Here is a 17,051-nt window from a genome sequence, read left to right on the forward strand (position 1 = left end):
GCCGACCACCAGCAGCTGAAGCAGGCGCACGCCGCGCTGCAGCACAAGTGAGGCTCTCTCTCCTCCCTCTCTCTCTCTCATGGCGCGCTGGCCGCGTGCGCCGCCGCCGACCGCCAGCGCCGCGCCGACCACCAGCAGCTGAAGCAGGCGCACGCCGCGCTGCAGCACAAGTGAGGCTCTCTCTCCTCCCTCTCTCTCTCTCATGGCGCGCTGGCCGCGTGCGCCGCCGCCGACCGCCAGCGCCGCGCCGACCACCAGCAGCTGAAGCAGGCGCACGCCGCGCTGCAGCACAAGTGAGGCTCTCTCTCCTCCCTCTCTCTCTCTCATGGCGCGCTGGCCGCGTGCGCCGCCGCCGACCGCCAGCGCCGCGCCGACCACCAGCAGCTGAAGCAGGCGCACGCCGCGCTGCAGCACAAGTGAGGCTCTCTCTCCTCCCTCTCTCTCTCTCATGGCGCGCTGGCCGCGTGCGCCGCCGCCGACCGCCAGCGCCGCGCCGACCACCAGCAGCTGAAGCAGGCGCACGCCGCGCTGCAGCACAAGTGAGGCTCTCTCTCCTCCCTCTCTCTCTCTCATGGCGCGCTGGCCGCGTGCGCCGCCGCCGACCGCCAGCGCCGCGCCGACCACCAGCAGCTGAAGCAGGCGCACGCCGCGCTGCAGCACAAGTGAGGCTCTCTCTCTCCCCTTTCTTTCTCCCTCTCTCCCTCTTTCTTGTCCCCTCCCCCGCTTTCCCTCTCCCTCTCTCTTTCCTTCTCATCCCTCTCCCTTCCCCCCTCTCTCTCTTTCGAAAGACGCTCTAGCGGCTGTAGCTGACAGGCTACCAGCCAGCATACATCACAGAGGAGTTCACTTGTGAGGCTATTTTTCCAAAAGAGATGTGCGAGAGAATTGTGTCTAAAAGAGCAATGAAAGTAGGATGCGTATCAGGCTCTTTTTGAAATATGCAAGCTACCAACATAGCATAGAGGGGTTGACATTATGACGTGACAGAGCATACAAATCTGAAGATCTGTAGTGTTGTTGACGTATGGCAGTCACAAAACACCATCCCGTCGTGCTCCCATATCTCAGGCACTCGTCTCTTACGTCATTTAACAGATGTCTACATGACAGCTTAGTTTTGCAGGGCAATCGAATGCCGCACTTGCCTCATGATTGGGCCATTGTGCGCGATTTGTTGTCTATCTTCCTACTCTAATCACCCAAGATCTCCCCAGAAGGCAAGCAGCTTGTATAGGCCGCTACAGGCCTGCAGCGACGTTGGTGATTGGAAAATAAGAGCCCGTTGTTCTGCTACGCTTCTGCACTCCATGAGCACGTGCTGCGGTGTTCCTTTTGCCTCCACAGTGGGCTATCTGTAACACCTATCTGGCTGCTTAGTACACTTGAATGTCATCTAATGTACGTTGTTTTCTCGTAGAATGTCAGCGTGGCGCGGCAGCGAGCGCTCGACGGCGTCGCTGGAGCGGCGGCTGGGCGAGGAGCGGCGCGCGCGCTCGCACGTCGAGAGCCAGCTGCAGCGCCAGCGCAGCGCCCGCCAGGACAGGTGGGGATATATACAGGGTGTTAGGTAAATGGGTATATGAGCCGACACTAGCCCATGTTAACATGGGCATATAAATGGTATGGTGAAGTCAGAAATTTGATATCATCATTTTAATTTTTTTAATTTTTATACAAAATAAATTTTATAAATTCCGATTTAATATAAAAATTAAATCAAAATCAAAGTCAAAAATATTTATTCAGTTTAGACCACAAGTGGCACTTATGAACGTCAATAGAAAATAATAAAAAAAGAAAAGGTAGCCCTTATGGGGCACTTTACATGTCTCCTTATCTTTTGGGCCCTACCAGCGATTCGAGACAAACATATGGCAAGTGCTGAGAAGAAACGCCGGAACAAACTCAGTCAACAAAATAATTAAAATGAAGATATCAATTTCCTGACTTCACCATACCATTTATATGACCATGTTAACATGGGCTAGTGTCGGCTCATATACCCATTTACCTAACACCCTGTATTCATGTTGAATGACCGGCCACTGCAAACTAAACAAACATAAATCGAACATGAACATGACCGAGGAAACTCTGTGCAGATTCTGCCATACAGAAGAAGAAACGGCCATGCATGTTCTTTGCTCATGCTTCCCGCTTATGAGCAAAAGAAGTACCCATCTCGGGCGACACATCATGCACCCGGATGAGATAGCAGATATCACGCTCCAAAGAATCTGGAATTTTATAGACTCAACGGGACTAAGCAGTGAACTTTAAAGACAAGGGCTGCCACAATAGATCAAACCTGGTCGAGTTGGCGCAAATAAAGGCCCAAAAACCAATAATAACCAATAATAATAATAACACCCTGTATATCTAATGCAATATAAAACGGGACTATTCCCACATCGTTCCCACCGCTGCAACTCCTGTGTAGCCAGGATCTACAGCTTGACCGCCAACAAAAACTCAACCAGTGAAGGTCAAGTGTCCCAGGGGAAAGTCCAACTGTCATTGGACCCGCAACGAAATTAATCAGAAGAACATAGGAGAAGTTCGAAGTTAGCGTTCGACTTATGCAGTACAGCCCAAGCTGAAGTATAAATGGCAGGGTACATAGTACGCAACTCACGGCCGATGGGGTAGCAAGGTTTTAGAGTGGAAGCCACGTATTGGAAAACGCAGCGTGGAACGTCCACCCACAAGGTGGACCGATGACCTCATAAATGTAGCAGGAGGAAAGCGCTCGATGCAGGCCTCTAGCAACCGGGCGATATAGAAATCATTGAAGGAGACCTATGTTTAGATGTTTAGCAGTGGACGTCTTGTGGCTGAAATGATGATGACTACAGCTCTTATTATAAAGAAGACACCAGTGTATAGCTTAATGTGCTGTCATTAGTACTTTAAAGTACAAAATACCGAAGTAAATCCAGTAAAAAACCAACACGGAATAAGGAAAATTGCAACAGCAGGTGTCGCACACTTGACAAGATGTCAAAGTGCAGAATCAATGGACTTATAGGCCTCCACTGAAACCCACACGCGTGTAGCGCGCATGCGTGTGATGCGTTTCAATGCGCACAGCTGGCAGCGTGCGTGCATTTTCATGCCAATAAAAATTCTTGTCAATGAGGGTTTTCGCGATTGAAAAATCCGCCAGATGGCAATATTTGTCAATGTCATGTCAAAAACAACCAATCATGCAGCATTTGGACCTCCCGTCTACGTATTGCCATCTGGCGGAATTTTCAATCGCGAAAACCCTCATTACAACTTAAAAACAAATCAAAATTATCTTTATTTGTGTCACGGTTAGTGCTTTAGAAGCAGTGACATAATTAGAATTTAGAGTTAAGTTAGATAAATAAAAGATAGATTTAAGTTAACAAGTCTTTTATTTCAATTTAAGAGAAAGAGACCTTAAGGGTGTGAGTTACGAGCAAACTATCGTATCGCACGAGATTCGTCACCGGTGGTAGTATATTCAAACCACTGTCCTCGCTAGCATTGATGGTGATGTGGGTTGGTTCTTCGAGTTGGTAGGCCCGCAGAGTCGTCGACGCGCCAGACGGCTAGGGCCGTACGCACTGTGGTGTAGGGCCACTTAGAGTGTGCGCACGGGCCGTCCGACACGGCAGGCAGCTCTGCCGGGTTGAAGAGCCAGGTGGTAGGTTCGGCAGTGGTGACCATGCATGGTGTAGTAGGTAGGCGTAGAAGATGTAGGTGAACGTGAACCCTGCGAATCAAAGCGGACACTAAAGCAGTTGCTAGCTTTTGTCCGTTTGACTGCGACATCAAAATACTAGCGAAGCAGATGGAATGATTTTGGTAATAAATGGTGATGTAATGATGTGGCAGTCAAACAGAATTACAGTAGTGAAAGGTGAAGTGAAGTAGGCAGAATATTAAATTATGTAGGTAGAAAATAATTTAGCATATCATCTATGTAGGCAATTAATTTATAGAACAATATAGGTAGGCAATAATTTAGAATAATTAGAACAGTAGAATTAAATCAGAATAGTTCAATTTAGCAAATTAAATAGAATTTGGAATGAGTGTCGTTACAGTACGAACAAGGTCATACAAAGGTCATGACGTGTCGATGTCATTTCGTAAAATCGATTCATTTAATATTTTATTATGTAATAAGATGTAAAATATTACGAGTAACAATTGTAGCAACAGTTAAAATTACGAAATGACATCGTCCAGATACACTGAGCACATGGATTGCACATTTCAAGAACAAAATGGCGGCTAGGTACTTACATTTAGCACAAGTATAAAATCTAGACATTAAAAATACTTTTGCAACACTCACCCGGTAGCGGGGTTCACCAATACGCGATTACATTTTAGTTTCTAGGATATTATGTACATCGCGGGTCCGGCGGTGACGGACAGCGATACGTCCGTGCTCAATAACGCTCTGGCTCGGACTAGGAGACGCGGCGGGAGCATCGCGGCCGTAGGCGCGTCGCTTGCGCATACATAAAAAACAGTCCGCCCGCTCGACAGAGAACAAAAGAAATATTTAACAACTTGTTTCGCGCGGGTTTGCTTGTAGATTTATTATTTTATTTATTTTATTAGTGTAGAACAATATGAATTATTTAATTAAGTTATTTAGTTAGGTAGTTTACGTAGATTTAGATATATTATTATTTAAGTATATTTATTTAGGTAGATAATAGTAATTAAATTAGAATTTAGATCTAGAATTTAGATCAGCGGTAACGCTAACCGTTACATTTGTTTAGACTAATTAAATTAGTTCTTGCAAATCGTCAAATGCTCTTAAGGAGCCTATACATGTCTCATTCTTTTTTTGCCCTACCAGCGCTTCGAGACAAACATTTGGCAAGTGCTGAGAAGAAGCGCCGCAACAAACTCAGTCACTACTGTCTGCCGGTTTAAAAATATAAAAAAGTAGGAAGTTACATACATTCAGAAGCAAGTTACTTACCACGCGCTCCCGTTGATAGAAGGTGGCCTTTAAGACGCCCATCTAGCACGACACCGCGTGGCAGTTTTGAATATATTTCTTTAGTGCCGTGCTAATTTCTAGGTTAATTGTTGCGTTTTGATACATACATATATTTTATGTCAGGTATATACAGGGTGTTTGGTAAATGGGTATATGAGCCGACACTAGCCCATGTTAACATGAGCATATAAATGATATGGTGAAGTCAGAAATTTGATATCATCATTTTATTTTTTTTAATTTTCATACAAAATAAATTTTATAAATTCCGATTTGTATAAAAATTAAAATAGTTAAAATGAAGATATCAATTTTCTGACTTCACCATACCATTTATATGCCCATGTTAACATGGGCTAGTGTCGGCTCATATACCCATTTACCAAACACCCTGTATTATCTTTCCTTGACCAGTCCCCGAAGGCAGCGCCTGTTCACAGACATGACGTGTCATTATCTAACAATATTTATATCCTCCACCAGCGGTGAATGCGAGAACTCGTGGTGCGTGTCGCGGCGGGCCGCGGCGGAGAGCGAGACAGCTACATTACGCCGCGACTTGCAACGCGCGCGTGAAGCCGCCACTGCGTTACAGAGGGATCTCAACCAAGCCACGGAGCAGGTGCGTGGAGCAGTTAAAATGTTGTTTTAAACTTTCATGGTCACTTACTAATTATTTAAATCAAATCAAATATATTTATTTTGCGAACATAGGTAAACGTAGGTATTACAAGTATTTTAGTATCTCCATCTTCCACCTTTTGGCATGCAAAATTATAAATCAAACTTATCAAATTTCATTTACATAAAAAAAGAATTTTAAGAAATTATTATTTACGGGATTGCTATGGCTGCCCATAACATCTCACCCGCAAGTTTCTTACTTACTCCGTGACCATGGCGCTTGCAACAGTGCCGAAATATCGGAAACTGAAAATTAAGGTAATTAAGGTACATGGGCATTGGGCAATCCCGCAAATAATAATAATTAAGTTAGAATGTTTCTTAGGCCTTATTCAGACAGGGTAATTCGGGTCTATTATTCCCTTTGATATCCTAGATTTGATCACCCAGGTGAACAAAGTGGAAGGTCCAAATGCTGCATGATTGGTTATTTTTCACATGACATTGACAGATATTTCAAAATCCACCAATCACGCAGCAGTCAGACCCCACATCCACGTCCCGCCATCTAGCGGATCTTTCATACGCGAAAACTGTCATTACTTTATTTACAGGTTCGCAACCTCGAAACCCGTGAGCGGCAAGACGAGTCGAACGCGTCAAGCGCGAACGGACGTATGGCCGGCGCGCTCACGGCGTTACACGAGCGTGCGGCGCACTTGGAACGCGCGCTGTCGGCCGAGACGCGCGTCAAGCTCGACCTGCTCTCCGCGCTCGGCGACGCCAAGCGACACATGCAGATACAGCAAGGTAGGCGTGGGTGTGACACGAGCCCTGTGTGACGTCACACTCGGCACATGTAGACACACGGCGTTACACGAGCGTGCGGCGCACTTGGAGCGCGCGCTGTCGGCCGAGACGCGCGTCAAGCTCGACCTGCTCTCCGCGCTCGGCGACGCCAAGCGACACATGCAGATACAGCAAGGTAGGCGTGGGTGTGACACGAGCCCTGTGTGACGTCACACTCGGCACATGTAGACACACGGCGTTACACGAGCGTGCGGCGCACTTGGAGCGCGCGCTGTCGGCCGAGACGCGCGTCAAGCTCGACCTGCTCTCCGCGCTCGGCGACGCCAAGCGACACATGCAGATACAGCAAGGTAGGCGTGGGTGTGACACGAGCCCTGTGTGACGTCACACTCGGCACATGTAGACACACGGCGTTACACGAGCGTGCGGCGCACTTGGAGCGCGCGCTGTCGGCCGAGACGCGCGTCAAGCTCGACCTGCTCTCCGCGCTCGGCGACGCCAAGCGACACATGCAGATACAGCAAGGTAGGCGTGGGGTGTGTGACGTCACACTCGGCACTACAGATTTATGTATAATATTTGGGCAATGATAAGAAGTTGTTTCCACATCAGCCAGGCAGTTTTGACAGTTCCAACTCCTAACCAGACAGTTTTTTTAGGATGCCACGATGACCCAAACTTCATGATTCACCAACATTCTATCCTATATTGGGAGCATACGCTGACAAACTTTCAGCTTTTATAAAATGACGTAGGCCTGGCGTTCACTAGCTCTTAGTCTATAGTAGATTTGACCTTTACCTGCTCCCTAAATAAGCTTCGACCACTAGATACTGGGAATGTATGATGGCGTCTTAAAAAGCTGCGTAGGAGCAGCAATGTAGTCCTGCGTGCCCTCACTGGCCGAAGGCGGAATGACGCTTTCCTTGAGTGGGACTCACTGCGCCCTGAACAAAGAGAGTGCTGATCAGGAAACGCGGACGAATGCTTGAAGCAACCACTGATAGTGATGTCCCCAAGTTTATACTCATGTAGCTCACCAAAAGCACCCACAGGTTTTAGTGGGTAGACTACGCCCCTCTGGCAATCTTATGACTTTGATTTAAGATCCAAAAATTTTGAATTTTTTTAAGGTGCTGCCATTTGTCCGAACTCAAGCTATAAGACATCTATTGTTTTTGTTTATTGCAGGGGTAATATCTCGACAAGAAAAAGAACTAGAGGAGCTAAAGGCTCAGCTGCTAGCGCTAGTGCCGCGCCTCCCGGCGCCACTTGACCCCAACGCGTCCGTCTACACGCCGCAGCACCAGCTCAGCGGCGCGTAGGCACCAGCGGCCACCAGCTCACGCCCGGTATACAATAACACGCCCGGTATACAATAACACACCCGGTATACAATAACAGCACACCCGGTATACAATAACAACACACCTGGTATACAATAACAGCACACCTGGTATACAATAACAGCACACCTGGTATATAATAACAGCACACCCGGTATACAATAACAGCACACCTGGTATACAATAACAGCACACCCGATATAACATCAGTATAGTGACATAAGCGCAGACACCCGGTATATTATACCTAATAATGCCAGCGCACTGACCAGGTTTAATACCATCGCAAAAACCGGCAGAACAGATACAGCTGTATATTGTGACACCTAAATACCACCTGAATCTCTAAACTACAGCTACTAATCGAGTGTCGACACAGCCGTATATTATAGTCTTTTTCATATAACATTCCTATGGTAATATTTGCGGCATTTACAGCTCTTTCATATTAGAGTTTTCTGCGTGTTTTCCGGTCATTTTAGCGCGAGCTTTTAGACGAGCGTAGCGCGCATTAATTCAAACCTATTTAATTCTATCGAAAAATCATAGGCGACTCACGGTCTATACATACCATCTTTAGCGCGCCTACGCTCGTACGAAAAGACCCTGTATATGTCTAAAAAGCTAGTCTGAAAAAGCGTGATTATTATTTTGATTCAATGTTTTGTCGGAATTGTCAAATGCATATTGCCCTATGAATCTTATATGAAATTGACTATAAACAGTGCTGTTACTAGAATATCTGTGTAAATTAAAGTATATCGAACTGAGCAAACCTGCCGCTAGACCGAGCCTGCTTAATGTGTGAATCAGCGCAGCACAGTAAAATAGTCCACATTTTTTCATAGACAAATAACAATATTTATATCTGGTTCAAACAAACCTTGTAACATTGTTTATTGAAGACTTTTAAAGTATGAATAACTTAGGTACTGCGCCGCGCTGATGCCCACAGCGACCCTACATACATACTGGTATTTGTATGGGCGTTTATGTTGATCTCATTTGTTTTTCTCTTGCATTTTTTTGAAAACTTCGCCATGTTATTTATTTGTTGATTTACTTAGCGGAGACGTGGGTGCAATCGTATTGGATGAGACTAAAAGAAGTACATTAAGGCAATTATTTTTTCATAAGATTTCACAGTATTGTATGCTAGCTTTTCTAATAAGAGTATTTGTCGACTTTTCTATGTAACATAGCCTAATGTTTGATATTTTGTAGTTACGCCCATGTTTCCAAATGTCCATACAAACATCGGTAGAACGGAAATGGATAAAACGGAGATACAAGCGTGTTAGTTTTGTAACCGTGTTCGTATTTCGAAACAGAGCGTTTATTTTTTCATAAATGAAATATTTGGATTCAGAACTCGTGGTACCTTCCCTACTCGAATAAGCATTTCAGCACAGCATTTCGGCCGGCCGGCAACTAAACTAAGCAGTTTCATCAAAAATCACAAGAGTATGCTTAAATTGATAAGTACCTGAAAATCTAATTTAAGAGAATGTTTTGTTTATCGGCATGTGTGAGAGCAAAAAGCGTATATTTTTTATTGCGATGCTTTTTCGGGACGTGAACCTCCTTCGTTTAGAGACGACCGGCTGATGATCTCCAAGATTGCATAATTTAACACATCAGTGAACACAGTCCTTCCAATGTTAAAACGCTGTTACCTTATCAGTGTTCTTTTAAATTTATGTGATAAATTGTACAAATTAAGATCTGAATTGAGTCTTCTTCCTTGTATTGTAGTTTTATTGACGTTTTAGTCGAATTGTCAAGTTTAAAAGCGTCACAGGAAAACTTCTTTGCAGACTAGAATTGACAGTGAGTTCTGAAATTCACTCAACTACTATGGGCAAATGGTTTTTCATGTCTGTTTGGAGATGTGTACAATGCATTTATAACGCATTTGTTGCCTTGTTTACTTTAATTGTGATCGCGGCTAATGACCACTTCGCAGTGGCTGTCAAGTTTGTAAATGCCTTTTGCAATAAGGACGCCTTTGAGAGCGATTAGAAGCCCTGGTCCTTGGTCCATTTACGTAAGTAATCTATAGGTGCGGGTTCACCTTATAGTAAAAGCCTATACATTTCTGCATTAGTATAGGTACGTTTATTGTGAATTGCAGTCGTTTGTTTCTAATAAGATTGTGCATCTCGAGTGTGAATTTGGGAACACGTCACGCGATTCTAGTCTGTAAAACTCTAAATAACTTGTGACGCTACTTGTTAAATTTTTAATGTTCTTCGGCCGTATTTGACTTGCAACTCGGCAGTTGCTAAATCATGACAGTTGTAGATCTTGATGACCCTCCTTAGGCAGTACATAATATTGTGATTTGTATTTGTGTTTTTGTAATATTCTTGAAGTACTGTCATCAATAACGCAATAAATATGCTTAATGTTAACGCATGTGAAGCATAACGTTTAGTTAATTTAATAGCAGTTAATAACTACCCGTTTAGTTTACTGTTAATTTTGTCCACTGTATCACTGTGTTCATGACTTAAATTTAGTTTAATGTCCAAGTCAGTATAATATTCGAATTCTCATTAATTTATTGTAATTTAGTTTGAAAAAATATGTTTATGACATCACAACTCTTCTTCCTTTGCTGTTCGCTTCCAGCAAATTCCAATAGTAATCTCGCATTTACGTATGTAACAATTTTACACTTGTGTTTGTGAAGTCAATATCGAAGTGTGTGAATTGCTAATAAGTCTAGTTATAATGAGTGGGAACCGAAGGGTTAAGGTTAAGGGCGGATCGAATTAGGGTATAGAACGTCGCCATTCTCCAACTTGGCACTTGTTTGTTGTTGGATTGTCAGTGTTGTGTCAAGTATTCGTTAGGTCTTTATCGAGCAATGTCCACAAGTGCCAATCTGACTACCCTACCCAAACAGCTTGAAATGTAAATGCTTCTTTGACAGTTACTTCTGATAGGTGCCGAGATTTTAAGGCGGATACTTAGAGCGCTAAAATAGGGAATAGAAATCGCTAAAATCACATTTGTGTTAATTCATAATAAAGTTTGGTTCCCCAAATAACGCTGGCCATAAGATCTTGGTAATTTGTCATGTAAACTATCAGTCAAAAAGCATAAAGGTTAGTGTAACACACTTGAGCGCTAAACGCACATTGGTAAAGGATGTATTATTTTTGAGATTGTGACACTGAAGATTGTCGTCTAATCTAGTCTTTCGTCGAGATCCGTTTACGCGGGCGAGCTGTCAGTATTAACGTTACGTGTCAGTATTCGTATTGCCTAGAGGCCTCGGATATCACACCGACAATAAGTTACGCTATGTAACTCATATTTTATTTGGTTACGAACGCGTGTTTGAGTGAGATTATACGCAGCTCGTCGAGTATAAATTGGTCTGGATATTCGTAAACCTAAGTTTTAGACATTTAGTTTTAAAATCAGACTGCGCACTGCCCTCGAAGTCAAACTTCAGTTCTACAGCATTTCGAAGGTTGAGCCGAAAATGTGAAACTCAAAAGTACTTAATTTAGCTTTAGATTTCGATGTGATTTACCGACTAATTATTTTTTTGGGATACGAAGCCGTCGGATACACAGATGCCGATGTATATTTTTTCATAAAACAAAATAGTTCCCGCATCAAGCAGAGAGCAAAGTCGTAGGAACAAATTGGTACAAGCAGAACGATCTGAATTTTCACTAGTGAAATGTAAGCGATAATGTTTGTTTGTATTATAAACAGATGCTGTAACAGCAATAAAAAATCAGACTTGCATGTTTTGTTTCATTCCCCTTTATCGGATGTTGGAACGTACATACTTCGCGCTCTATATCTCAACCCCCTAAACAAGTGGCAAAATTCGACAGTTGTAATTTCGAAATGCCTTCACAGTGAACTACATAGGTACAAAAAACGCCAGAGCAAGGGATTTCAAGATTACCCACCTAAAACTGTTGTTTTATTTTGTGATAAAAAATAGTGTTAGAACAAGTGACATCATACTTTCCTATAGCTTTATACTATACAAGTTGTGGGGTGCTGCCCCACTACACACAAGTGGTTTGTAGCTAAAGAGCTATGACATCTTATTTGCATAATCAAGGTAATTTTTCTTAAGATAGGAGAGTAGAGAATCCCGATTCCCGGGATCCCGGGATCCCGACCCTTTTCTGATCCCGAAAATCCCGGGACTGTACTTGGCTAATCCCGGTATTTTCGGGATTGATATAAACAGGTCTATTTTGCATTCTACGATCCTTTGCGCCTTGACTATGACCTTGCCTAGATTATACCTTAGCATAAAATTATATAACGATAAAAAACAAACCTAAGGTACAATACGGATACGGACTATACAGGTACGGCCCTAATAATATCTTTTTCGTAGACCTTAGAAGGGACTTTCCCACTCGGAATACTTCAATAAGGTAATAGTTCTTTTCTTAAGTTAACTCCCCGACGGGCTAACAGGGGAATCACCCGATCACCTCATATCAAAATATTGTTGCGGGGTAATTCCCCTTACGAAAGTATAAATATGCCAGGCAATTTTTTTTTCATTTATTATTCTGCCATTCTGTGTGGAGTGGATTCATCAGTGTGGAGTAATTTTTTTGTTGCGAAAGACGGGAATAGTGCTTGACAAATAGTATCAGATGTGAAATGAGCCTGTTTGCAAATGGAGGAGTTCGTGGATATCACTTAGAATTAGCATATAAGTATCTATACCTCCAACGAGTGTAGAACCCGAGCGAGCGTTTTCAGCTGCTGCTTTTGTTGGAAATAAATTACGAAGCAGGCTAGGAAGTCAAAAATTGGATGCTTCTATGATTGTGTTTCCGAAATTCTAAATAGTGCTTTTGATTTGTATATTTTTTTATTATTCGGCATGTGACGATGCACAGCATCTGGTGAGAGATGCGTCTACTTCCGGTGTAGTTTTTTACCATTTTATACCTTAAATGACGTCATTTCCGCAATTATTTAATAGGAATTGATTTGACTTACTTCCGTTTGCCGCCATTTTAGTCACCTGGGGGCGAGCTTGCTCGGAGTTCTTCATAGCGTCTTTAACTTCCAAACTAGCAACATCGTAAGCAGAAACTCTGCTCAAATTTTTACTGAAATAATTTATTTCTCAACGTTCTTATACTAAGTTTAAAATTAAAAAGTGCAATTGACCGCGCGTGTGTGACCGCGAACGACATGTACGTGATGGTGGTTGGCGCCAAAGAGGACGAGTGTCTTCCGGACGACGAGCAGGTGGACCCAGAGCGTCGGATACCGGAGAAACTCGGACCCCGGCGAGATTCAAAACGGATGAAACGAGGTACGTGGGATTCTGATAGTTTTAACACTCTTTTCGATCAAATGAGCATTCTCGCGAATCTCTGTATTGTATAAATAGACTGAATAACGTACCCACAACCATCTTATACAATTCTAACGGCGGCCCCGTCAGCCCCAATCGCAAACATTACCAATCAAAATACGTTGTTAGCATCACCACAATCGAACGATAACTCTTTCTGGTACGAGTTTCTTAATAAATACCCCTTTAAAAAGGCTCATTGTGCTCATAAAATAAAGCACCTACAAATGCTTTACCACATCAACAAAGCACTTTAAACTACAACTATTAGTAGACTGGGCGGCCACCCCCAACACTGAGCCAGCTTACAGCTTGAATTATTAAATTCTAATGTTTTTTGCAAATCAAGAAGCTTAATAAGTATGACAAAATGTGCTAAGTGCATCGAACATGCATACTTCTATTTTGCAACAACATATAAATTGTAATGTGACATGCAATAAACGTTTTTGAATTTGAACATGTCACGAGCGTATCCAGGCTAAAATGCCTAATAAGCATTGTGCGAGGAGCACCCTCCCAGTGCTGGATTTTTGTTCGGCAAAATCACCCTGTGCTCGTACTGGTGATATCTAAAAAATAATCCGACCTTGGTTCTCTAGCCGGTCACTTCAAGCAAAATCAAAACATAAAAATAATTATCTTTATTTGCTTAGACTGATTAAATAAGTTCTTACAAATCGTCAAATACTAATAAGTGACCTTTACCTACACATCTTATTATCTTTAAAGCAAATATACCTATTTGCTTTAAAGATAATAAGATGTGTAGGTAAAGGTCACTTATAAGCCCATAAGCCTCAAAATAACTGCCTTCGATTTAGAACAAAAAGCCAAGGATTCCAAATCAGTCCATTCACCCCCAAGCCGGTGCTTGCCCCTGCACCTGCAACGCCGTGCTTTATTCAGCGTCTTAACACTCTTGACTGTCTAGCGCTGACCAAATAAGAATAGCAAAGTCAAGTGACTTTCCACTCAGCAAATTCTACGGAGGCTGCCTTTGAGCGTATCTTAGGCAGTGGTAGGCGTCATCAGACTGCGGAGATCAACCTGTTACCTGACAATGGTTCCAGGGATGCGTCTGCCATTCACCTCCAAGCCGGTGCTTGCCCCTGCACCTGCAACGCCGTGCTTTAATCAGCGTCTTAACACTCTTGACTGTCTAGCGCTGACCAAATAAGAATAGCAAAGTCAAGTGACTTTCCACTCAGCAAATTCTACGGAGGCTGCCTTTGAGCGTATCTTAGGCAGTGGCAGGCGTCATCAGACTGCGGAGGTCAACCTGTTACCTGACAATGGTTCCAGGGATGCGTCTGCCATTCACCTCCAAGCCGGTGCTTGTCCCTTCAACGCCGTGCTTTATTCAGCGTTTTAACACTCTTGACTGTCTAACGCTGACCAAATAAACCGAAATGCTGAAATTACCAGATAAGGCACCGCTCAGCATGAGCCTGCTCCTCACAATATTCCTTCGCAAGAAGGACAGACCAAACAACCTATTCTATTAAACGTCCTAATCAGTAGATACAATTATGTAAGTATTGATCCGATCTGAAGTAGTTGAATGCTAAATTCTAAATCTGGATGCAGATACCGATCACAGAGACACCGCCGGCCTCTCCGCATGTCTTGTCAAGGTACCCTAAAATTATCAATCTCTCGTTCTCTACTGCATACCGAAAAACATTGACACAATCACAAACTACTTACTAAACCTCGTCACCTTTGACAAACCAGACGAGACAGCAACTACTAGAACGGAAGGTTAGTGTGTAACATTTTATCTTCTGGAACACTTTAAACCTTGTCAATTACGTGAACTCAGGTTCAACAAGTCGTCATCTCTAAGGGTTTTTTCGGTAAATACGAAATCTATACGACTCAACAAGTGCCTATAATGGTAAGCTTGATCTCCAGTGAGGGCTCATCACAACTCGACCCCACACAACCGATCCAATACACAAGACTCCAGCTCAGCATCTCTTAACAACCATCTGGATGTCTACAAAATATCAGAAATCATAATCAGCGATGGGGGATTTCTCATTCTTTCATTCATTTCATGTGCGTTCACTAATTTTGCTATCGGACAATCAAAGCATAGCCTATACTCGAAACTAAGGGAGGAAGGGGCACATTCAGAGCCTCCATTGGAACTGTCTCTCTAACTTTTCAACTTGAAAAACATCACCTCCTTCCGGTTCAGTCGGGTAAAAATAGCTCTGACAGCGTAAAATATTATCTCCCAAGTCGATTCAATCAATTTTATCTGACTATCTAGGTCGATTTACGGGGAAAACAACCTACTTAGTGGCATCTCCTGGGTTCAGATCCAAAGGTAAATATTCCAAAAGTTCGGGAAACTGGATATCCAGAGACCCCACAGAGATTCACCAGCAGCCTTTGCAACGACTTCAACCAGGGTGGCTATGGTGGTAAACTAGGCTAAATCTTTGCTGTCCCGTTTCTCACCACAGCAAAAGGTACCTGCTTAGCACCTCGAAGTGACCTTTCTGGCTTTTCTTAGCAGGGCTCGAGGCCGACCCTCAAAATACAGAATCTCCACCACGTTCTTACCACATGGTGACCTCCACGTCAGGATCAGGTAACATGTAATTTTTTAGTAAAACATACCTGGCAAAAATCCACTTTAAAAACTTATAAAATAACCTGGCCTTGGTGGTCAAATTAATGGCCTAAGGAAAACAGTCGTAGCTATATACTTACCTCTTGAAGCTCGACAGCAAGATTTATCTGCTATACTAAATCGTTTATCTACTCTTGTACTACCTTTATGCCCTGTGGGTCTCAACAAAATTCACTTTAAAATCGCAAACCAGTCGAAGGATGGTCGATTAGCCTTCTTTTTTCTATATGAAGTTATAACGTATCCAATTTTCGATTCGATCAAAAAGTGCTACTTATCTAGGGGGGCTGGTATTACTAATCTAAAACTATATTAAAGATAACTTTAATTTTCTTACTAAGCATAAAAGCTTAACCAATTTCACTTCCTGATAAAGGCCTTAAACCCAACAGTAGGTATCTAAAATGTGACCTTTACGAGGCTTCTCGCAGACTAGCTTATGTATATTTTTCTCCTACCATCTACATCAGCTGCTGACATGACAAAACATAGTCTCACCTGAATAATTTCAAGATTAAGTTAATAAACCTTGACCTACGAGTAAGTTCGGCACCGTTACGGCATCATACAAACAACAGGGAAAAATGACAGCAAATCCCAAAAAACAACATAGGTATGCCCTTGCTACGGTTGCGTAAGTTACTGGAATCAGGCGAGCAGAGGCGAACAGCGGAATATAATAACACATTATTTATTTATTTTTCAACACCAAGTAATACTAGGAATCTACATGAATAAAAACAGTATAAAGGTTGTTGGATTTAAAACCTCTCCTGGCATTGTTGACTTCGTGGTGGCATCTTTAATTTGGGTTGATATTTAGCCATAGATGAAATTATTTGATGAGATATTGGCGTAGGCAGAACAATAATAGCAATATTATAAGGCAGTCACTTTTATTAACTGATCTACGACCGATACATCAAATAACATATTATTTAATTAATAACTTTCAATCAACAGATCTAAAGCATGTTGGATACTCTTCAATTACATCGTACGCCTTATAAACTTATGTTGATGACTCGCATGAATCTTACTGCCATGCGGGCAAATTATATCAATACACACTCAATCTGCATTTTAATGAGGAAAGAATTTCTGAATTCAGTTCAGTAGCTTTCCAGTTTATTCATTTCAAACATACAAAAGTACAAGCCCTCCTACTTTGTGATATTAGTGCTGCTCTCACTGGGCATTTAGAACAAAACATGTTGATACCCTGAAATTAATCATGTTCTAATCTAGTTCTGTTACAGAAAC

General features: G+C 42.7%; 1 protein-coding gene and 1 long non-coding RNA gene across 2 annotated transcripts; one reads left to right on the forward strand and one right to left on the reverse strand.

Annotated features, from left to right (window-relative positions):
* The first annotated feature begins 599 nt into the window (after positions 1-599).
* Positions 600-6,812, forward strand: LOC135078591 (macoilin-like). The gene is made up of 5 exons (XM_063973120.1): positions 600-662; positions 1,418-1,543; positions 5,480-5,618; positions 6,235-6,430; positions 6,628-6,812. Exons 2-5 carry the CDS (start codon positions 1,419-1,421, stop codon positions 6,810-6,812), a joined length of 645 nt encoding a protein of 214 aa, XP_063829190.1. The 5' UTR covers positions 600-662; position 1,418.
* LOC135078416 (uncharacterized) lies at positions 3,383-4,752 on the reverse strand. The gene is made up of 2 exons (XR_010258597.1): positions 4,331-4,752; positions 3,383-3,742 (listed from the first exon to the last, which is right to left on the reverse strand). It is a non-coding gene; the product is annotated as an uncharacterized LOC135078416 (long non-coding RNA).
* Positions 6,813-17,051: the final 10,239 nt, after the last annotated feature.

Source organism: Ostrinia nubilalis, chromosome 15, assembly GCF_963855985.1.
Source record: "Ostrinia nubilalis chromosome 15, ilOstNubi1.1, whole genome shotgun sequence".
Lineage (NCBI taxonomy): Eukaryota > Metazoa > Arthropoda > Insecta > Lepidoptera > Crambidae > Ostrinia > Ostrinia nubilalis.